This window comes from Arachis duranensis, chromosome 3, assembly GCF_000817695.3.
Source record: "Arachis duranensis cultivar V14167 chromosome 3, aradu.V14167.gnm2.J7QH, whole genome shotgun sequence".
NCBI lineage: Eukaryota > Viridiplantae > Streptophyta > Magnoliopsida > Fabales > Fabaceae > Arachis > Arachis duranensis.
The window spans coordinates 4,816,420-4,839,545 of record NC_029774.3 but is presented as its reverse complement, the minus strand read 5'-3'; the positions used below and the strand labels follow the sequence as shown (position 1 = coordinate 4,839,545).

The 23,126-nt window shown below is 33.6% G+C and overlaps 2 protein-coding genes across 3 annotated transcripts; both read right to left on the bottom strand.

Annotated features, from left to right (window-relative positions):
* Positions 1-12,690: 12,690 nt before the first annotated feature.
* Positions 12,691-16,047, bottom strand: LOC107476644 (probable nucleolar protein 5-1). The gene is made up of 9 exons (XM_016096495.3): positions 15,920-16,047; positions 15,708-15,798; positions 15,492-15,533; positions 15,178-15,357; positions 14,918-15,082; positions 14,256-14,456; positions 13,494-13,991; positions 13,291-13,425; positions 12,691-13,210 (listed from the first exon to the last, which is right to left on the bottom strand). The coding sequence occupies exons 2-9, from the start codon at positions 15,783-15,785 to the stop codon at positions 12,848-12,850; spliced, it is 1,662 nt and encodes a 553-aa protein (XP_015951981.1). The 5' UTR covers positions 15,786-15,798; positions 15,920-16,047; the 3' UTR covers positions 12,691-12,847.
* A 1,385-nt stretch (positions 16,048-17,432) lies between these two features.
* LOC107477033 (V-type proton ATPase subunit E2-like) lies at positions 17,433-18,962 on the bottom strand. 2 transcript variants are annotated; one of them, XM_016096999.3, is made up of 7 exons: positions 18,835-18,962; positions 18,616-18,740; positions 18,404-18,504; positions 18,155-18,311; positions 17,860-18,065; positions 17,673-17,772; positions 17,433-17,567 (listed from the first exon to the last, which is right to left on the bottom strand). In XM_016096999.3, the coding sequence occupies exons 2-7, from the start codon at positions 18,715-18,717 to the stop codon at positions 17,544-17,546; spliced, it is 690 nt and encodes a 229-aa protein (XP_015952485.1). In that variant the 5' UTR covers positions 18,718-18,740; positions 18,835-18,962; the 3' UTR covers positions 17,433-17,543. The 2 variants fall into 2 exon arrangements, with proteins under 2 accessions (XP_015952485.1, XP_052114622.1); XM_052258662.1 differs by having other exon boundaries at positions 18,616-18,937.
* Positions 18,963-23,126: the final 4,164 nt, after the last annotated feature.

Here is a 23,126-nt window from a genome sequence, read left to right as displayed (position 1 = left end):
TTGCAGAATCGTATTCTGTATTAAATTAAAGGGGATTATGCTTCAATAAGAATTTATAGTAAACTCTTCTTTGTCACAGATGATTCTTTCTCAAATATATGCTTTTCAGCTTTTTGAATATATATAAGTTTACCTTGGTTGAAAACTGAAAGGAGAATGAAGAATTATGTTCTCACAATAGCTCACTAAAAAGATAGTATTTAAAAACAAAGTTATGATTCATTTTAAGATATACTATTATTAAGTTTTTCTTAATTTTTGGTTCAAAGTGAATGTTATTTTTTCCCTCAACAATATATAGTTAAAAAGATTTTCTGGGTTTTTTTTCTGGTTCAAATAATACTTCTACTCTAAAAGACATTACATATATCCACTACACAAATGTTAACGGTGAATTTCATAAAACTATGAGAGTAGTAAAATAATATATAAACATGATGCCTTAGATTGAGTGTATTTGAGAATCTGTTTACTCGAATATTGCTAGCTAAAGGAAGTGTAAAGGCAATATTTTTCTTTCATTTCTTTACTCTTGCCTTTTATTCTCCCATTGTTTTTTCTCAAGACATAAATAAAACTGTTATAAGGTCAAGATTCTCAAAGAGTATGTAGAAATGCTTCTAGAATGGATGCATGCAATTCGTTCAACAAATATTTCATAGTTTTTTGGAAGTTTGAGCCACTAACTATAGGGGTATAAAGGGATTGTGTGGTACAAAGATGATACTCAAAAGAGAAATGTCCTTCAACATTATTGTCATTTGTCAACTCCTCTAATGATAGTGTCAACGAGTAAATGCCCATAAAAATCTTGTATTATTGGACCTTTTGTCTTCTTCGCCATCTACATGGCAGACAACTCTAATTCTCTCTGCCCTGATTTTCCATCTTATTTTCGGTAATGAGCTTTGATCCTAGCTACATATTTTGCAAGATATGGTTATCAAGATATTAGAGATGGGACTATACAAAAACTGGCAAAACGACAAGCTCATAAAGTTCAATAACAAGTTGACCTCCAATAACACATGATCCTTTCAAACTTGAGAAAAATAAAAGAGAAAGTATGAGGAGCTAACTTGTACAATGTAGAGGTTTATGGAGTATTAGAAATATAATCATTAATGTTACCTTTTCTAATCAGTTGAAGTTTTTGGAATGAGTAGTATCATGACATGGTATTAGAGTGCTAGATCTAAAAGGTTAAGAGTTTGATCCTTGGTGAACCCCAAAATCAATTTAATCTTTTGGGAAGATGTTTATTATTTATTTATTTTTAGTACTCGAATGGTTATTCTAAATAGTATAGAGGATGTTCATTTTGTAACTCAATAGTACACATTGTCTCTTTATCGAGATCCTAAATAAAATTAACAACATTCTTCGGTAATATATTTTTATTTTCTTCACACATGTTACTTCATAAACTATTTTTCTATTTTCCTTTTTTAGGATTAAATTTCAACAATTTCTATTGATCATAGTTAAGTATCTTTGGCTTTCAAATATACAAATCACTACTCACTCAGAAATTATTCTTACACCAAAAAAGAGGGGGGAATTGTTCAATGTACCAAGTTTGTGGTACATAATAATTACGAAAAGATCGTGGCATGGACTAGCTACATATGTTTTTCTCTAGTAATTATTATTGTAAGCTTGACTAGTAGTGTAGTCGTGTTCAATGTTGACATGGTGGAAACACCCCTAAAGTGTGAATCATGCTCATTTTGGCATTTGACCGCTATAGACCACTCATAGCATAACACGGATACTCCATATCAAAAGTTATAACCCAATTACATTACCTGCTTCCTAGCGGGGCGATACAGATTTTTGTCACATCTTCAGTAAAAGTGCATTATGATAACTTGATAAGCGGTCAAACGACTGTGCTTCACACTCAGCCTCACAGAACAATTTGGGGAAAAAGAAAGTTAATTTGTGTCTTGCTGATCATATTATTGGCTTATTTATGTTCTGTTAGGAACAATGCAGCAGAAGACACAAAATAGTTAGATTCAGTTAGCTAGTAATTAGTGAGTTAGTATAAGTCAGTTAGCTAATCTGTTAGTTCAGCTATTATATCTATTAAAGTTACACACTAATTATGATCTTTATTCACATGTGTATAAATATAATTTAATTCAGTGTAATAAGTGAAGAGGTTAAGTATTTTTTTTGTCTATAACATTTTAGGTCAAAATTAAAATTGTCTCTAATTTTTTTTTTCTTATTAATATCACAACAACACTCATTTATTGTAGTAAAATTGGAAGCAAGACAAAAGGAAGAAAAATTGAAAAAAGAGAAAGGAGGACACGACACAAAGGAAAAAAGCAAACTAATCATTTTTTTTACACTAGCATTTAATTCACACTGCACTGCATATCCTATCTGCTGCTATTCCGGAGCACCACCTTGTCCACCCGCTTGTTCTTAAGCTATATTCATTACTCGTGTAATGACATTCATTACAATAAGTTCAAATAGATCAAATACATTCATTGAAATTAAGATAGGGTCCAGATGAAAAGTTCAATTTATAAATGTCAGAAATGTATATTTATAGATTTGCAACAAAAAGAGGAAGCTAATATGTATATTGTATAATCACTTTAATCAGTTACTTACATATTTAGCCCAAAGGAACCTTCCTACTGGCTTTACAAGTTCATCCCTTTTTCCCACCAAGCATGTCTTTAGTAAATATTAGAGTTTTGCAGAAGGCAACAAATATTAATTGAATGAAAAAAGAAGGTATCACGATAAAAATTTGCTAAGAGAATGATGCAACAGTTACTTCATGTGGTCACCGCTGTTGCTGGGTCGGCACTGCTGCCGCTGGTTCATCTCTCTCTCTCTCTCTCTCTCTCTCTCTCTCTCTCTCTCTCCTCTTCTCTGTTTGTGCATTTTGGTTGCTGATGGTGGATAGTAAATTTGAGGATAAAAGTATTTTAGTCCAAAAATTAGAGAGAGGATTTTATAACATTTAGTGACGTTGTCGTTGAGGATGATATTAATAAAAAAAATGTCGGAGACGATTTTGTTTTCTATCTGAGACGTTAGGAACCAAAAAAAATACTTAACCCATAAGTGAAACACATCTCATTTTTCCTAATCTTCTATAACTCAACCTTCTCTTCTCTGGTTCTCCCCTCTCTTTTTCCTCTCAATTACATTTCACCATATTTCTGGTACCTTTCATGGTATCAGAACTAAGGCTCTGATCTATGGATGCTAGAAATCTGAATTCAGTCACTGCAAACTCAAACTCTTTAATTGTGCTTGCAAACTTTAGAGTAGCAATTAACACCGTCTCATTCAAATTAGATGAGAATAACTTTGTATCATAGAAGCACCAAGTCCTAGTATTTGTGAAGTCAAACAGTCTCAAAGATCATCTCAATGCAAAGAAAATTTCAGAGGTATGAATCTGATGAACACAAACTTACTGAAATTGAAATGAAAGAGTTTCTATAATGAGAACAGGATGATCAATTCCTCGTGTCGTGGTTCTTCACTTCAACAGATCCAGGTTTCACTAGTTTAATAGTGAATTGTGAATTTGCATGTCAAATCTAGTACAAATTAGATTATTATTTTACTAAAAGAATGTAGTCAAAGGTTAAGGATTGAAGATGCAGGTAAAAACTGTAAAGTTGCAACGTTCAGTTTCTGAATACTTGACAAAATAAAAAAGATATCCAACGCTCTCTCAGCGTTAGGAATGCCACTCTCTAATGAAGAATTTGTGGATGCAGTAACTCAAGGCCTCACTAAGGAATATAGTACTTTCATTACCATGCTCTCATCAAGATCTGAAACAATCACTGAAAGTGAAGTGGAGACACTACTTGTGAGTCAAGAATAATTAGTTGAGCAATTCAAGAAAGTAGAACTAGGAGCTATCTAAGCGAATTTGTCACAAAAGTCTGAGTCTAAGATAGATCCAGCAATGGTTTGTCACAGACAACAACAAAGCTATCAGCAACAACAAGGCTATCAGGCAAGAGGTCAGAGTTTTAGAGGCAGATTTAGAGCAAAAGGTCTCAGATGTGGTAGATCTAACTTCTATGGAGGCAAATCTAACTTCTATGGAGCTTGCATCCAGTGTCAGCTATGCAGAAGGCTTGGTCACACAGTCTAGGAATGCTACCACAGATTCAACCATAATTTCTCTAGTCCAAATTCACAAGGCACAACCTCACACTCATCAGTACCTCCCTCCACTTCCTTCCATCAACCACAATCACAATAGGAACAACAAGCTAAAGCTCTCTTTGCTGCTGCTCCACTTTCAACTCCTCTGAGGGATTGAGCCAGGTACATGGATACTGGTGCTTCTCACCATCTCACATTTGACAACAACCTCGTCACAGGCTCAGATATGAAGGCACAAATCAGGTATTCACAGGTAATGGCAATGTATGAACATAAGAGGTATTGGAAAATCTGCTTTATTTTCTGAGTCTCACCCCTCTTCCTATTTCACATTACTAAACTTACTCTTTGTACCTTTAATAACCAAGAACCTTATTAATGTAGCCAAGTTTGTTCATGAAAACCATGTAATCTTTGAATTCCATCCCTTTCAGGTGACCAGGGAAACACTGCTCCAAGGCTCTCTTAGGGGTGGACTCTATCAGTTTGATAACATTGGTATCATTGCAAAGGCTGCATCAATAAAATGTGTACAATGACCTAGTCTTAATAAAGTGCCTACTCAAAACTCACAAAGTTCAAGAACTTTGAATTGCATTGTAAGCACTTCTAATGTTGTTGGTTTAAAGAATAGTGTAGTTGTAGAGCAAAGTGAGTCTAATGTTGCAAACCAAGCAGATACTAGTAGCTCAAGTGAAATAAATAAGGTTGTAGAAGTTCTTGTTTCTGATGTTGAGCATCAAAATTATAGTAGCTCTAGTGGCAATAATAGATATATTGAAGTTAGTGCAATTGATATGGGTAGTTCTAATGAATTGTATGATGTATGGGCACAGAAGGTTGGGACATCCAGCAGCCAAGGTTGTAAAGAGAGTTATGGGATTGTGTAATATTGATCGTAGCAAATTTAATAAACAATCAAGTTTGATGATTAAATCATTGTGTAATACTTGTTGTCAAAGGAAGCATCATAACCTTCCATTTTCTAATTTAAGTACAGTTTATAAGAACTTTCTGGAGCTTGTGTATTCGGATGTGTGGGGACCAGTGTAAGAATCGGAGTTTTCACATAAAACCACTTAAGTAGAATAGAATAATTTAATTGCTTGGAATAGGTTTGAAAATATAAAAGTGTTTTTTTTTTAATATAAATGTGAGATTCGGATTCAGTAGATTTTTCCGAGTGGAAAAAAATTTTCTTTTGAAAAATTTTGCTTAAAAATGCGTACCGATAGATTAGCCAGCAGAACTGTCTTAAGTCTGTGCAGTACTACGTGAGAGAGAGAATAAAACAGTATAAAACCTTAGAAGAGTTTTTGAAATAGCAAGTCGGGCGCTTATTCTAAAGGTTTTGGCACAAAGTTGTGCCAAACAAACCAAAAACGCTACGTGATTGGATTGGACCCAAGTTGGGCCCAAGCCCAACATACATGAAGCCTTAAATGATCAAAGAAAGCTCATTTTCAGCACATAGAGGGAGAGAGGGGTGCTGGTTTTGAGAGAAGAGAGGAAGAAGAAGAACTCTATTCATCTCCTCCTTCTTTTGGCCATATCTTGAGTTACAGAGCTCCAATTGACAAGCTGTTTGTGGCCACGCGAAGCTCTTATCAAGCTCTTCATTTGTATCTAAACAAAGTGGTAAGAAACTCACTTTTTTCTTCCCAGTTTCTCTGCCCTATGTCATTTTGAAAAATGGCTTGTTGGATTGTTAAGTTTCTTTGTGTTCTTGTTGTTTAGGTGTAATTTAGCTTGGGTAAGTAGTGGATTTTACTCCAAAACTCATTGGATAAGGTAAGATATCACTAAACCCTTATGTTTAGTTAGATATTATAAACTCTAGCTTTGAATCTTATTATTTTGCATGATATAGAGTGTTCTTGGTGTTGTTTGGTGTTGGGTGAAGGCTTGAACACTTGTGGTAAAGTGGTTTTGTGCATGGAGGATAATCGGCCAATGTATAGTTTCGATTTCTTTTATGTAATATGTAATGTTTCGTGACACTTAGACTAGTGGACTTTAAGATAGGTTTGAATGATGTTGGTGCATGTTAATTATATGTGAATTTACGTTTGATGATGAGGAGGATGATATGGAGTGTGAGAATGTGTGATATATGAATTATGATGAGAATATAATGAGTATTGGAGTTGTTTATGATTATGGTGATTGATGAATTATGTTGTTGTTGTTAGTGAATGGTGTTGATTATGGAGATCGAATAATGATAATTATGAGTATTTATGGTGAGATATAATGAATGATGTTTATGATGAGTAAATTGTGTAAATTGTTGATTATCGAGATCTTGAGTTGGGAATTATGGTTTTGTGTTGATTTATGGTGGAAAGGTTGAGTGAATTAGGTGTGGAAGTGATGGAAGTACAATGGAATGGTAAGGTGTAGTGTGTGATAGTATTTTATGATGTTTGAGTATGATTTGGTTTGGTTTGGTTTGGTTTTGGAATTTGAAAATTTGATAATTTTGATGTTTTTATATAACACTTGATTTTTTGGTGAACTTTAAAATGATATAAAGTTTGTTGAAAATGGAGTTTTGTATAGGAAGTTATGAATGTTTAAAGTTTGGAGTTTAAAACTGAAATTTCTGTAACTTGAATTTTTCTGAACTCTGTAGGACATACGTACGTGGTACCATGGTGGGTACGCGGGCATTCCTCTCTGCCCGACCCTCCCGCGTACGCGGAGCATGGATGCGTACGTGAGATGGTCCAAATTTTGGTGTGTGCGTATGCACACAGGGGTTATATACAAGTTTTAAAAGACGGTGACTTAGGCTTGGTATGTTAGTTAGGTGGTTTTGCATTGTGAACTAATTGGGAGCCGGTTTGATAATGAACTTGAGATATTGATAATGGATTATGAGATTGGAACTTGGAAAGGAATGATGAGTTTGATGGATATTGAAAGATAGTGTGTCAGGTACTATATCCTTGGAATGATAGTGTGCCGGACATTACATCCCTAGAATGATTTATGATGAAACAGATGTTATGGCTGTTTTCCTTCTCTGCCGCAAGAGTGTGCCAGGCACAACATCCTCGGAATGAGCATGCAAGTGTGCCAGGCACTATATCCTCGGAACAAAAGCGTGCCAGATGCTATATCCTCGGACGTGGCAAAAAGGCGACATCCAAAAGGATGTGTCGGATTGGTATTTATGGACTGACGAGTGATATCACGATCCAATAGGATAGACATTCATCATGTGCATATTCTATGTGTTTTGTTTGCTTTGCCTAATTGTATCTTTTGCCTAAATGTAAAATATGCTTACTTGCTAGTTGTATTACTTGTTGTACATATATACTACTTGTGTTTTACTTGCTTTGATTATCTGTGATTTTCTGATGCTGAGGATGTTAGGTATGCGGTGGCAATAGGGATCGCACGGAGATTAGGTTGGCGAAGGCTGTGGAATACAGCGGTGTGATTAGTATTAGTTAGGAATTCCCCTAAGTTTAGATAACCCTATTTATGGTGTTTGGTTTAAGTTATTTATTTTTGTTAAGCTTGAATATCTGTTGATGTGAAGTTCTAGGATTGCCTTTGGCGTCTCGGAACCTTATATCTTATGTATTGGGCACTGTTACCATACTGAGAACCTCCGGTTCTCATACCATATATTGTTGTTATTTTTCAGATGCAGGTCGCAACCTACCTCAGTGAGTTGCGGATGGTGACAGAGCGGAGTATCTTTTGTTATCTTGTATTTTGATTTTTATGTTGTAGCTCTCTCTCACTTTTGTTATTATACCATGTTGCCCTAGAGGCTTACTTTGAGAGATAAGTTGTATAAGCTGTTTTAACTCAAAAACCTTGTTATGTCTGTATATGACTAGTCGGCCTAAACTCTGTGGGTTACGGCTAGAACTCTATGTTTATTATACTTATATATATCTATCCTAACTATTATATTACATCATATGTTGTATCTTGTACCTTCACGCTTTTAGTTATCGTGTGTGTACGCTTCGCACTTTGTAATTACGCTTATGCAATTTTGAACTTTATTCCTTCATCGGGTTTCTAGTATAACTATTTCCGTCCATATTTATTAATGTATGAACTTTAGAACTGTCGTGACGTCTTGTTATCCTTCGCTATACGGCTAGAGGTAAGGCTTAAGGTAACGAGGTGTTACAACAAGCTCCTATCATTAGTAGCTTAGGCTTTAGGTACTATATTTCATTCATTGATGTTGCAACCAGGTTCACAAGTGTTTACTTACTCCAAAATAAGGCACAAGTTTTATCAAGCCACTCAATACAAGCAAATGATGGAAAACTGAACTGAAAATAAGCTCAAAACCTTCCAAACCGATAATGCTAAAGAATTTCTCACCCAAAACTTCATGCAGTTTCTTCTTCAAAATGGAATAGCTCACAAATTAAGCGGTCCTTACACATACCAGCAGAACGGCACATCAAGACGCAGACACAGACATATTACAGAGACTGGGCTTGCACTTCTAGCTCAGGCAGCCATGCCACTCAAATTTTGGGATGAGGCCTTCTTGACCGTAGCTCATTTCATCAACCTATTGCCTTTCCAAATCATCTCTCAAAAGTCCCCATTAATTTAAGTTACTTCACCATAAATAACCTAATTACAAGTTCCTTAGAACATTTTCGGTGTGCTTGCTTTTCCCAACTAAGACACTACCAACCTCACAAATTCAGCTACAAGTTTGAAAAGTGCCTTTTCCTTAGACATTTGGTTCATCACAAGGGATATAAGTGTTTGGATAAAAATGGAAAGTTGTACATCTCTAGGCATGTGTTGTTTGACAAAACTGAGTTTCCTTACTAATTCATATTCTTCAAAATCAATGATCCAAAACCTCCACACAGCTCTGTCCCTTATCTCCCAAACCTTACAACTATCACCACAGCTCCAGTCATGACAACTCCACCTTCACTACCACGCTGCTTTAGAGATCTTGCACCACTCACCTCACCTCTTCCAATCACAACAATCCAAGACCTTGCACCTATCACCCAAATATTAGCCTATACTCCGTTAACCGTAGAGTCATCCACACCCTTAGAGACCTTCCCAAATAAATAACAAACCCAAGAAAATTTTGCAGATCCTGCCAATATTGATTATGTCAATAATTGTTCATTACCTACTAATATCGATTTGTCTCTCTCTACTTCTGTGTTTCCCTTGCATATTGCAAGCTTAGCTGAGAACTCTGAGGCTGCTATACAAGATGCAACAAGAAACATGCACCCTATGACAATCTGGAGCAAGGCAGACATCTTCAAACCAAGAGTGTTTGCCTCACTTCTACAAGAATAGGTTCTTGATCTCACACAACAGGAGCCCACGATAGTGGCTCAAGTTCTCACCTCACCACACTAGAATGATGCAATGGATGAGGAATTTGCAGCACTACTCAAGAACAAAACATGGAAGCTAGTCCCAGCTACAGTCGCACATGAGGCAATAGGGTGTAAATGGGTCTTTCGGGTGAAGTGACAACCTGATGGAAAAGTTCAAAAATACAAAGTGAAACTTGTTGCCAAGGGATTTCATCAGCAAGAAGGGCTAGACTATGATCAAGTCTTTAGTCCAGTTGCCAATCCCACCACTGTTCGGACAATGCTCTATGTGGCTATGACCTTCGGCTGGAAATTGTGCCAAATTGACTTCAACAACGCCTTTCTTAATGGCGATTTGTTTGAAATATTGCATATGGTTCAACTTGATGGCTATAGGCTTGGCACTGGGCTTGGTTGCAAGCTGGAAAAGGCTCTATACAACCTTAAACAGAGCCCTCGTACTTGGTTCCTTAAGCTCAGTGGAACTTTAAATAAGTTTGGCTTCTCCAGCACTATCTTTGATCCGTGCTTGTTTGTGCGTCACTATCCCAGTTTTATAATTTATCTTCTAAGAGATGTTGATGATATACTGGTCACTGGCATTAATGTTGCTGAAATTGATGAGCTAATTCATCAGCTTGATGTTGTGTTCACTTTGAAAGATCTTGGCAAAATGAGTTTTTTCTTGGGTATTGAAGCTATAAAACGTACAGATCAGTCCCTAACACTAAGTCAAACCAAGTACAACCAAGATTTCCTGAAGAGGGCAAAGTAATCTCATGCCAAGCTAGCTCTGATCCCAATGATGAGTAGCTTAAAGCTCATAGCAGCTGAGGACACTCTGTTTGACAATTTTTCACTGTATTGATCAATCATAGGCAGACTCCAGTATGTCACATAACACGACCAGGCATCACCTATACAGTGAATAAAGTCTCCCAATATATGCATTCACCCTCTGAGCAGCATTTGAAGGCCGTCAAAAGGATAATGTACTACCTGGCTAGTACTTCAGAAATGGATCTTCAAATGCACAAAATTATGAATTCAGAATCATTGCCTTCAGTGATTTAGATTGGGCTGCCGATTTAGATTATTAGAAGTCGACCACAGGATACTGTGTCTTTCTCGGAACCAATCTTATATGTTGGTCGAGCCACAAGCAAGTAGCAGTTTCTCGATCAAGTTCAGAAGCCGAGTTTCAGGCCTTAGATGATGCTAACACCATCTAGTTACAAAAGCTATTATATGAAATGCACCTTCCATCAGGTCCTACTCCAACCTTGTACTGCGATAACCAAAGCACAGTACTGATGACAAGAAATTCTATCCTCCATCACATGTCCAAACACTTCGAAATTGACCTTCATTTTGTGAGGCGTAGAGTGGTATCATGTTGTGCACATTCCTTTACAAGATCAAATTGCGGATGTTCTAACCAAACTAGTTTCGCAAGCTCAATGTCTCAGCTTTACACCCAAACTTCATGTGGTAGAACCACCCCTCAGTTTGAGGGAGAGTGTTATGAACAATGCAGCAAAGGACACAAAGCAGTTAGATCTAGTTAGCAATTAGTGAGTTGGCACAAGTCAATTAATTAATTTGTTAACTGAGCTGTTATACCTAATAGAGTCACACACTAATCATGATCCTCATTCACTTGTGTATAAGTATAATTCATGTCAGTGTAATAAGCGAAATACATCTCATTTTTTCTAATATTCTATGACTCGATACTCTCTTCTCTAGTTTCTTTTCCCTCTTTTTCCTTTCTTTTAATCATACTTCACCAAGTCTCTGATACCTTTTATGTTCCTTCTATAATCTAATAAAATAGAACAAATTAAATAAGATATGATATTTTATTGGTAAATAAGATCCACCATTAGTTAGATATCATGTCACTCATATATATATCTTTGTGATAATATGCCATGGTAGCAAGAACTGCCAAGTTTACCTAAAGTATTCTCCAAAATAGTCATTTAAATTATTATGTCGATATAAGTATGTTAATCAAAATGCGAACAAAAATATTAAATTCTGACTCTCAATTACAATAAAAAAAATTGAATATTTAAAAATCATATTCAAGCATTATAAAAAAGTTATACAATTTTAGATTACAAAATCTTTATCTATGTCTTCCGATATAGAATTTCTATTTAAAATTAAAAAGTATAGAAAATACCCGTAAAACATAATAATGTATATACCTAATGCATCAATCTTTCCATGATAATAATACTTAACTAATCATCACTTTTGTATTATAATCCAAGGGAAAAAAATATCATATGCATTATTTTGTTTTTTTTTTAACACATTTTTCTACTTTTAGTATTAAAAGTAATTAATAAAAATTCAAAAAAAAAAATTATCTATATATATATATATATACACAAAAAGTTGTGCAAACATCAATTTTAAAAAAACTAAACGAAACTTTTTTTGTTTACACTACACTAACACACTCAGTCGCCACTGTGGGTTCTATTCCACCACCTAGATTTTTCTTGTTTTTGGTCAGGCGTCCACTATCTGGGTTGAAAACCCGGAGCAGGTTTGATGCCAGACCATCAGACCAAATATATACAATTGGGCAGCAACCAATAGTCAACATTTCCACGGCTCTGACCCAAAATTAAAGACTATAAGTCTATGACTAACAAGATGTATCGAACTAACGGGTGATACATATTATTAACTGTCATAACTGTTTTGGAGTGGAAAAGCGGAATATGATGACTTAACAGTATAACAGCAGTTTGGTATGCAGAGTGGTTTATTGTTGTTGTTACGTTGACCACTTCTACTTGCGTTTTACAGAAGAATACGCAAATGATTACATTCACTTGCAGCTAATGCCATAGAGTAGAGGCAACTTAATTCTGCTGAATCTCTACACTTACCATCTATCTTTATTAAGAAGCTTGAACCTCCAACCAACCAACCACTACTATGTCTCCCTAAAACAGCCTGACCAACAAGACATTTAAACTAAGAGTAGTAGAAATCATGACATTCATCATAGGCACATGGTTTTTTCACTAGTGATTTTGAACACACTTTCAATGTTTAATTTGCATTTTGATGATGTAACATGGTTTTTAAAAAAGCACTAAATAAGGACCCTTCTCCATTCACAAACAAAGTTGCATCAAAATATACGCACAAGTCCGGAGAATAATTGTCCCATTAATCATTAAAAATCAAGCTACAACCCACATGAAAATGCAAAATTTATACCAAATAAACTACTTTAACTGCCACAGGTATACAAAAATGCTTCAGCCACCAGATCAATTAGCCGGTAACTACACAACTACATCAATTTAGTCCTCACTTTTCTTCTTTTTCCCTTTCTTTTTGCTTGGCATTTCAGCTGGTTCTTCTTGCTCCTCATGCTTTTTCCTCTTTTTCTTCTTTTCACCCGCATCCTTGTCTCCATTCTGCAACTCAGCATCCTCAGTAGAATCCTTCTTCTTTTTCTTCTTTTCCTTCTTCACTGGTTCCTCGGCAGCATCCCCGTCAGCTTGCAAAGTTTCTTTATCCTCTTCATTTTTCTCCTTCTCCTTTTTCTTCTTTTCTTTCTTTTCCTTCTTTTCTTTCTTTTTATCAGTAGAAGGCTGTTGGGTATCCTCATCCATAGAAGAGGCCAATTGCCCAATAACTGAATCTGCTGAAGGATTGTATGTCTACAAAGAAGATAACAATCAACACAGAAAACAAATAAGATTGAAAATGCTAGAACTATCAAAAGAAGTAAATAACTAACCTTTGCCGGGGTTATTAATCCACCAGCTCCTTTCTTTCTATCCTTGTCATATGCCTCAATCTTGGGCTTCCCCTTAGCAGAACCACCAAAACGACCTAATTCTTTGCCTTCAAGGTTTCTCAACCGTGCTTCAAGCTGTTCAAAAACTTGTGTAAGGGAATTCTGTAACAGAGGCAAACTAACAAACCAAGTATAAAAACTACCTTCGCTCTGTTCTCCAATCCCATAGTGTTATCTTGACCATCTCCAAGAGCATCACACCTAATGGCCAATGCTGACTTTGCAGCAAGCGACCGAGAGATCTTGCCCTTGAACTTTGGAGCGGCCTGACCAATCAAGGATGCATGATAAATAAGACCATACTTGGGAGTTGCATGCTTAGTCTTCAGTGCCCTAAAGAGAGCCTTCTCAGCCCCAAGAATCTGGACAGTACTACCAGGCTGCTTCGCAAGATTTAGCAAGCTACCTCCATGAGCAATGAGACGAGCACCAACGAGCTCACCAACCAGAGCAGTCAAATTGGGAGCAATGGTGTTCATCCTACTTTTCAGATAATCAAAGAGTTGAGCTCTGTACTCTGAAAGAGATAAAACCTGATCACAGAGTTCTCTGATATTTGCCAGATCCAGCTCACCAATTTCAGTTCCCATAGATATCACGGAGGCTTCCTTCAATTCTGCCTCAACTTCCTCTGGCAAAATCTGAAACAATTTTTAGGACAAAGAATATTAATGAATTTAATACTACAAACTTATATCCTTACCTCAATAAGGAATATAAATTCAGAAAATGTTTCTTATCAAGGAAGATATCCCATTATTCATGCTAGTTAACATCAGCAAATATAGTTACTTAACAGATATGAAGAATTTTTTACATTGTACTAAATTAGAGAAAACAAGTAATACGATTTTTTGTTCACCAAAAAAAGAAACTATTGAAAAACTATCAAATGACAATTCTACCTCAGAGAAATCAAGACTTGCAGCATTAACACGATCACCCATCAACTTGACTGCCCTTGCATATTGGATGTTATCCTGAATAATTTTTGTAAGCTCTGGAAAATGCCAACCATACCATTCTCGAACCCTCATGGCATATGTATTCAACTCTTTATCAAGATCATCAAGTAAGCCAATGGCCTGGACAATCATGGTATCCACCTTAAAACACAGACATCATAACGTCAGTAAGCAGCATTTATCACAAGAAAAAAGTGCGAAAATATCAAGAAAGCATAGTAAAACACACTTCAATTAGTAAAATTTCCATTACAAAACTAAGTAAATTAGAATTTAATAGTTCAAAAGATAAAAGTTCTCAGTAATTGAGAGACAATAGATAGCAGCAAATTGAAATCCCCTACCCACTAAAATTGAGGCAGAGCCAAAAAAGATCATGAAAAGATGGATAATCACTTCTAACATCATTTCTAAGGTTTTATCAATTAGAAATGAAACTTGCCAATAATTCTTGATGAATTGAAGTTGAACAGTTGCATATGGACATTAGCAGAAGAAAATCCATTGGCGATATATCCATGTAGTAAATAAAGAATTATCAGAGTGCAATAAATAGAACAATGATGATGATGATGATAAAGATAAACTCTATGTAAACACACCTTCTCAGCACTAAACTTAAGTTTATATCTTGATAAGCTATGAGATAAACCCAAGCTCATAGGTGCCATATCTTGTACAGCTAGACCAGATATGAGTTCAGTTAACTGATTTCTAACTCCTCTCATCAACTCCATAACAGCATTGTTGTGAACACAATCAATTTGCTGCAAGGTTAAAAACATATAGCAAATTTAGTCACCAGAATGGTAAATTGTAAAAATGAAACTATATGCTTCTAGTAGAGGTTTAGGTAACACACCAATTTCTCCTTAATTGCATTCCCAAGCTTCGAATCAGCAACAGCTAATGTATCTTTGCCACAATGAGCGCGCAGGAACTTGCGCAGACCCTTGCTGGCTTTACCATCAATCAACAGAGTAGCAGCCTCCAAAGCTTCCGAAGTATTCTCAAACTTGGAAAAAGCTTTCAACTTGACCACCTAATTTTCACCAACCAAGTTTCAATGATTTCCTCAAGGAATAGCATACACAATCATACTCATTACAGTTTATCCATGTTATCATATAGATTCCACAACCAAAAGACATAAATACAAACAGTAACAGTATAAACCTGTCTAGCAGACTCTGCAGTGGAAAAGTCTTTCCATAAGTCCTGTATAAAACAAAATTACATAAGAGAAACAAATTTATCAGATCAAGCACAATAAACAATACATAACATGTAAATAGATATACATTTCACAAAACTGCAGTACATTATACAGTTACAAAAATCAGAAAAACGGGGTCGTTGGTGGTGATAGTGATAATGAAATAATAGCAATACCTCAACTTTAGAGAGCTTCCCTTCATCAAGAACCTTGAATAGGGCAAAGCCCGCAGGAGTTTCGAATAGCACGAGCATTTCTATTCCGCGCCTGAAAAAACAAAGGCACGGAAAAAGTCCATTAGAAACCAGAAGACGAGAGAAAGGAAAAATAAGAACCGTGAAGGAGTGTGATGAAAGGAGTAATAGTTGAGAAGAGAGAAGAAAGGAACCTAAGTCAAGAGCTTGGTTTCAAATTAGGGTTTTGGAACATAAACCCTAGTAGTGCTGAAAGAGAAGGAAGAAAACAAACGCGGAGAAGAAAGCAGCAGCAATATATACAACACTCCATGATGAAGTCATTGCTTCCCTAAACCCTTTTTTTGGTTTCACTTTCTTTTTTCCTACTTTTTTGGGCCTGAGATTTAAAACGTTATATTGGGAATTTTAGTTGGTCCAGGCCCAACATTGTCATTTTAATCTTATTTAGTTTTTTCCCACACGAAAATGAGAAGACACTAGAAGTTTAATTCAAAAAAAGAATGATAGACAAGAAAATTATGGTATGTTTTGACAAAAAAATATTATTTGTATACTAATACTAAAATTAGTTACTAAAATCAGTTATTAATGTATTTGTGTATAAATATGTGTTGTTTAATTATTTTTAATGTGTATTTATATTTTAATATGTATTTTATGTATTTTATATTAGTGATTGATTTTGATGGTTAATTTTAGTGTATACGTAGCATAGTCAATGTTGTTAATAAGTGTTTATTCTACTCCGAAAAATTGTCGATGTAAGTTATTTCGATCATTTTGAATTTTTTTTTCTCTTTTTCGCATTTGTTCTAACACTAGAAGGTTGAAAATAGACACTAAGACAAAGGGTGATACTACGGTGGGGAGAGAAATTAGGTGAAGAGTGAACATTATTTATTTTAAAATAGAGTAAAATATTTAAAAAAATTAAAGCATCATGTATAATAATGCACACTTTCTTTCAAAATTTAATAACATTATTCTTCACCCTTCATCTAATTTTGTCCTTCACCAAAGAAATTTTCTAAAACAAATTGGTAAGTTGTGGTATGTGGTTGCCCCTAATTCTAAATTGCGATTTTTATGCATTGTTATGCCCAACCTTTTAGAGCATGCATATAGATTTGGGGCCTTGGGGGCTATTTTAACGATTTTTTTCGTGTTTCTTTTTGAAATAGCTTTGAGTAACCAACTTGGAAAGGACTATACATTTATATTATAACAATTTATTTGAATAGATTAATGCTGTCTGTACATTATTTGTTCACCAAGTAGCTAGTGATCTTACAAAGCATTTTATACTATTTTTTTTTTCATTAGAGAAAAAAGTACTATATGTCATGTTTTCAATTTTGTTTATAATACATCATCAAACAAATTTTTATTCTACTCCACTATAGCACCCACCAAAGCCAATAGTTATTTTCCATTTTTCCGTAACTCAGAGAAAATATCCAACTTTCAAGTTGAGGGGGTAAAAGAACAATAAAGAGAAGTTCATGTCTTTTAAAAATTATTATGACTCAGAGAAGAATGCAAAATTATGTGAATATACAAAAACACGTGAAATATGAAATGCTATACTTTATTATTATTCAAGTAAATAAATAAAATAAAAATAAAAAATTACATATATTTGCATTCATCAACTAGTCTAACTTAGCTTGTTTCATAAAAACAAAAAACAAACAAATCGGAAGAAATACATTGTAGTTTAGAGAAATTTGGGGGGAAAAAAACAATATATAAATAAGTTAACCAAGAGAGGAGACAATGTGGTTGATGAAAAGAAATTAGAAATCTCTTGAATGTTCAACCTAACAAGCGCTTCCGAATCTGCAATAATAATAATAACAATATTAAGAAAATGAAGCCATGATTAACAATAAAAATAACACTACTTTATAAGATTAGACAAGATATTAACGAATGAATGCATGCCTCAGGCAATTTGTGGCGAAAAATAACATCCAAGCGTGCATCAAGGGTGTTCTCCAGCACTATCTTCCCATCCTCCGAAGCCATTACTACTCCTCCATTGCTTCAATTATTATTCATTTCAAACAATTAATTAATTAATTACCACAAAATCAAGGAACAATATATATAGAGAGAAAGAAATAATTACCAAAAAGGTTCAAGAGAATCGGCGGCGTTGCCGTTTTTAGGTGGTGGGAGATAAACACGCTCATCAATGGTGATCCTAGGTGGTTGCTGGAGGCGCATTTTATCCATGTAATCTTTCTTGCATTCCTCAATCAATGACTCAATTATCTTCTTATCACTCTCTCTGCATCTTATTATCACCGATGGTTCCCTCATCCTCACTAAACCCTACAACACATTCCATTTCAATGTATATATAGTATACGTATATACGTATATCCGTATACATATACGGTTATATGTATATGAAAAAATACCTGTAGAATCAAGTCCCTGAGGAGTTTCCTGTAAACTTTCTTATCATTAGCGAGACGTGAGAGAGCCTTTCTAGAAGCTTCCTTCATTGAATTCACAGTGTCATCTTGTGCTTGAAGCACTTTTATACGCGATGCATTCAACTGCATCGAGTATTCACTGCACCCAAACATACATGCATTTTCATTCAATTCAAGTTAATTACACACATTTCTTCATTCATCATGTAATTAATTAAGTACACCACTCACATCTTTCTACGAACATCGATTTGTTTGCTTTTCCGCTCGTATTCTTGTTTGATCTTTTTCTTCTCAGCCTCAAGTAATTGTAGTTTCTCAATGTTGAATTCCTAAAACATATCAAATATTGTAATAGAAATCATTTTAATTATCTAAAAAAAAATTTATTAACTTCATATAAAATTAACTATACTTAAGTTTCTGTCTAGAACAGATTGTACCTCCTCGGCTGTAACCGAAATCTCGTTAGCTTTTTCCTCGGCTTCTTGGCGGATGAATTTAATCATCTGCTGGATCTGCTTTGATACATCCGCATCCTTCATCTTTCTTTTCTTTCCTCACAAACCTGAAATTTTTTTTATGTTAATACAAAATATATGTATTGATTAAATTGATAAACTCTCAAATTTAAAAAGAAAGAAAAAGAGTGTTAGCATTGCCTGCTACAATCAATTATCTATTCCAACTATTTCCAAATATGTAGATAAATGTAACTGTGTTTTAGCTTGAGATAATGATTATATAAATGAAAAAAGGAATTGAATAAGTGAGAGGAAAAGGAAAAAAAAAGCTAATGATTAGGGTTAATTAGTTGATATATCCAGTGGCTTAGTCAAATGCGATACATGTATGCTATTTTAGGGTTATTGAACAGGCAAAACAAGGACTATAGAGATTGTTAAAGAGACAAGTAAATATTATTTTTTACTCAAGATCCATCTTTTTCGTAAAGAGATAGCATCGGGGTGAATGGGCAACATCACAGTCTCTGGAAAAAATGGGGACCTAATTTATTTATTTATTTATTTATTTTGGACCTTATAACTTTATATTTGTCAAACACGATTTTTTTGGTCATGGTGAAATTGACTAGCACAAACTTTTATGGAAAAAAAAACTTGGTATACACCTAACGATATTTTGCTATATATATGAATTGAACACCACGTTCCCTAGCCGATAACCATAAAAAAATATCAACAGCCATAAGTCCATAACACATTTTTGTTTACAAAAACATGGATAAAACAAGTGTTAGGCAATACCTATGTTTCGGGACAAAACCGGAAAACAATAAGTATAGGCTCGGTATAGCCCAGCCCGTTGGAGGGCTTGAGGCCTAATACTACTTTGACCCAAAATAGAAGAATTACCTTGGGGTTCTTATCGCCCAAAAAACACCTGGGCTCTTATTCATCCAAAAAAGCTAAGGTACGGTAAAATTGGGGTTGTTAAAATAAAGAGTATGCATGGCCAAAAAAAAAAAAAATAAAGAGTATGCAAACCAAGTTGGGTTGGTCTAGTGGTTAGCTCACTAGTCCGCTTAAGCAAGTGTCCGGGAGTTTGAATGCCGTCTTGTGCATGCAGCAACCCGTTGGCCAGCGACAAACCCTTAAATGGAGTTCAGTACCGCGACGGATTAGTTGTTGGTGGGGTTGAGGGAAAACAAAAAAAATATCAACCTTGGAGATTGTTTAACGGATCTAAACAAAGAAAAAAAATCAATGGTGCAGTTGGACTAAGGCTTCCCACAGATAAAAGATCTACAAGCCTCTCCTCAAGCTGCATCCGGGTTCCAATCCAAAGAGTGAAAGTTTAGACCCAAAAAAATATTAAAAAGATACTATGCATTTCTTTTGCTTTCGACGTATAAGTGTAACTGTTCGTATACTTTTCTTTTTTTTTTTAGGATAAATTATTCATGTTATCCTTGAACGTGTGAGCAAACAGTCACTTGATTTTCCGTTAACATGGATGTCTAAATTTGGCAATTTAATTTTTCATCCAATCTTTTGTATATAGTAATTGGTCAACGCTGTATATCCATCATTTCTTTTCTGTGTTGGACAACAGTAAATATTCAAGGTGTAAATCCAATTCATGTTCCATACTTCCATCACCTCATATATTATCCATTTGTGACTTAAATTTTGTAAACCAAGAACAACGGTTCATAAAAGAGATCATGATGGAGAACATGACACACACACATGTGGCCATACATTGCTGGTCATTTTTGTAAGTTGGATATATACCTGAATTTTATATATATTCTATACATTTTATTTTCTTTCCAATTAAGGTAAATATATACATACTAGTTAAGATTTAATTAGGTTCGGAAATGACATTATCTATGTGGAGGGATCCAATTCCTTACTTTAAAGGACTACATTTTCCATGGTGATTATTAGAGATGCCACTTGACTACATGGCAATTGGCTCATCTTTCTTTTTTCTAATTTAATCAGGTGAATGAACTAACTTATATACTTCGAGAGGACATATATATATATAAAAGGAAAATCACCTTTTACCTTAACTACTAGGAATTTAGCTCCATTATCATTATTATTATTCACACTAGTAATCAGCTACGAATCTAAAAATTTTAAAATGTAAATACCAAAATTTAGATGATTTTTTTAATTATTTTTTGTTATATTTTTATTACATAAAAGTAATTTAGTTATAATAATATATTTTTTTTTAAAATCTCATGCATAGATATAATTCTTTAAAATTTTAGAAACGAGTTCCATTTGTATCAGTTTCTACTACTACTACTAATAATAATAATAATAATAATAATAATAATAATAATAAGGACCAAGGACTACTCTCATCCCTTCAATTTACTTTAATTATTTATACCAAGCATTAAATTCCGGTACATATGCATTGTATAGCATATAATAATGTCTAACTTTATAAAAGACCAATGATATGAAAACGAGAAATATCACTTGTAAAGTTAAAAGAAGCTAGGGGTCTTCATTTATATCTATACACCCTAAGCCCGTCATAATTAATGATGGAGAAACTAAAATGAATAATTGAAATGTTTGTAGTGCTACAATCTCATCTATCACATGAATTCCGTTAAATAATAACTATTATAACGCAGAATTACATTTACTGTAAGAAAAATTATTTTTAGTCACAATCTATTTATTTTAAGCAACAATAAAAATTTCGTTAAAATATTTATCAACAATTAAATATTAATCGTTTTATATTTTATTATAAAAAATTTTAGTGACAATTATAACTAATAAAAACCTTTTTAATATCACACAATGTAACTTATAATAATGTTTTATTATATCATATAATAACAACGATAAATATATAATTATCATAAAAAATAATTTAATTAAAAGAAATAGTGATCGTAAAGCTATTATCTCTAAAAATTAAATTTGTCATTTAAATTAGTTTTTTTTAGTGAATGTAGAGATATCGAAAAAATAAACATAAATTTATTTAAAGAAAAATTAAATAAACAAATAAGAACAAATACATATATATATGGAGACAATATTTGTTTAAATAATTATTGGCCTACTAAAAACTTAGAACAATAATACATCGACATAAACATACCTATTTTAAACACCCCCCTTCTTTTTTTGCCTCATTATATCTCAAAGATAAATGACTAACTTAGACGCTACAATCATTTATTTAGGTGTTTAAAAACACATCAAGATAGCCTATTGTAAGCATTTATGAGAGAGAGATAGAGGAAGAGTGGGATTATTGTTGTTATTATTGGCATAGTTTAATTATTTCCTAAGTGATAATTTTCCCCTAATAAGTAAACTACCTCCTACCTTTTAGGAAAGATGTCACACATTGTGTGTTATATATATCATGGTGGTGGGGTGTGCACTACATATATATACTGTCACTTGGTGCTGAAGCAATTTATTCTTCTAACTTCTAAGTCCTCAGTTATATCTTTTGAAACCAGGGTAATTAATATCATATGTTATATATTGTGTTAACTAGCTCGAAAATTAAAGGCAAGCCACTTTCCTTGGTGAAATTTCATATTTGAGTTGGTTTTTATTGGAATTAAGTGGGTCTAACTCGTTTAATTATTCCAAACAATCAAGTTAAAGAAATGATATAGTTATTATCTCATATTTAATTTAATTTAACTTGATGTCAAGTGATCAAATATTATACTTCACCTTGTATCTCTTTTCTTTTATTGTTTTTAAAAAGATGTTTAGGTTAGACTGCTCTTTTACCAAAGCAATATAATGTGATTACTATTGGGTGAAATAATTTAAACCTATCACTTATATAGTTATACTTCATCTAACTACCTATACTATCATTATTTCTATTATAAAGATCTTTAATTAGTAAATTATTTTAACTTTTTAATATTTGATCAGGATAAACAAATGATTGTAAATTAATTAAAATATTATTACTGCTCTAACAAGAGTGATTCGGTAGGATGAGCAAAGAGCCCTAGAATTGGTATAAAATTACTTATCCTACAAATTTAACTAAAATAAAAAAATAGATATATAATTATAGTATTTTTTATACAATAGTTTTACATAATTTTTTTTATAGTAATGTTAGAGAGATAATAATTTAAATTTATTTTGTTTAATTTAACATTTATAATTTCATATATATAATATTTAAAATTATATATTTATTATATGTAATATTAAATATTTATTTTTAAAAATAATTAAATATAAAATAAAATAAAATAATTTTTAATTAATTTAAATTGATTTTTATTGTTTTCTAAATATTTTGTATTTTAATAATGTCCTGACTTCTAATGATTCATTTGGGTGGCAGTACTAGTATTATTTTAGTAACAATTATGATAAGTTTCCATTATTATTTATTGTTATCATTATGGACAGGGATTGGGAGTCTACTCTTTAATTATTGCATTTTTCTGTATGTTTTA

Coding starts and splice junctions, on each gene's coding strand:
- LOC107477033 (XM_016096999.3), bottom strand. CDS start 18,717: ATGAAGGATGCGGATGTATCAAAGCAGATCCAGCAGATGATTAAATTC. Junction 18,505..18,615: donor TTTCGGTTACAGCCGAGGAG/GTACAATCTGTT, acceptor GATATGTTTTAG/GAATTCAACATTGAGAAACT. Junction 17,773..17,859: donor GATTCTCTTGAACCTTTTTG/GTAATTATTTCT, acceptor TAATAATTGAAG/CAATGGAGGAGTAGTAATGG.
- LOC107476644 (XM_016096495.3), bottom strand. CDS start 15,785: ATGCTCGTGCTATTCGAAACTCCTGCGGGCTTTGCCCTATTCAAGGTT. Junction 14,457..14,917: donor TTAAGTTTAGTGCTGAGAAG/GTGTGTTTACAT, acceptor CTGTGTTTTAAG/GTGGATACCATGATTGTCCA. Junction 13,211..13,290: donor GATTAATAACCCCGGCAAAG/GTTAGTTATTTA, acceptor TCTTCTTTGTAG/ACATACAATCCTTCAGCAGA.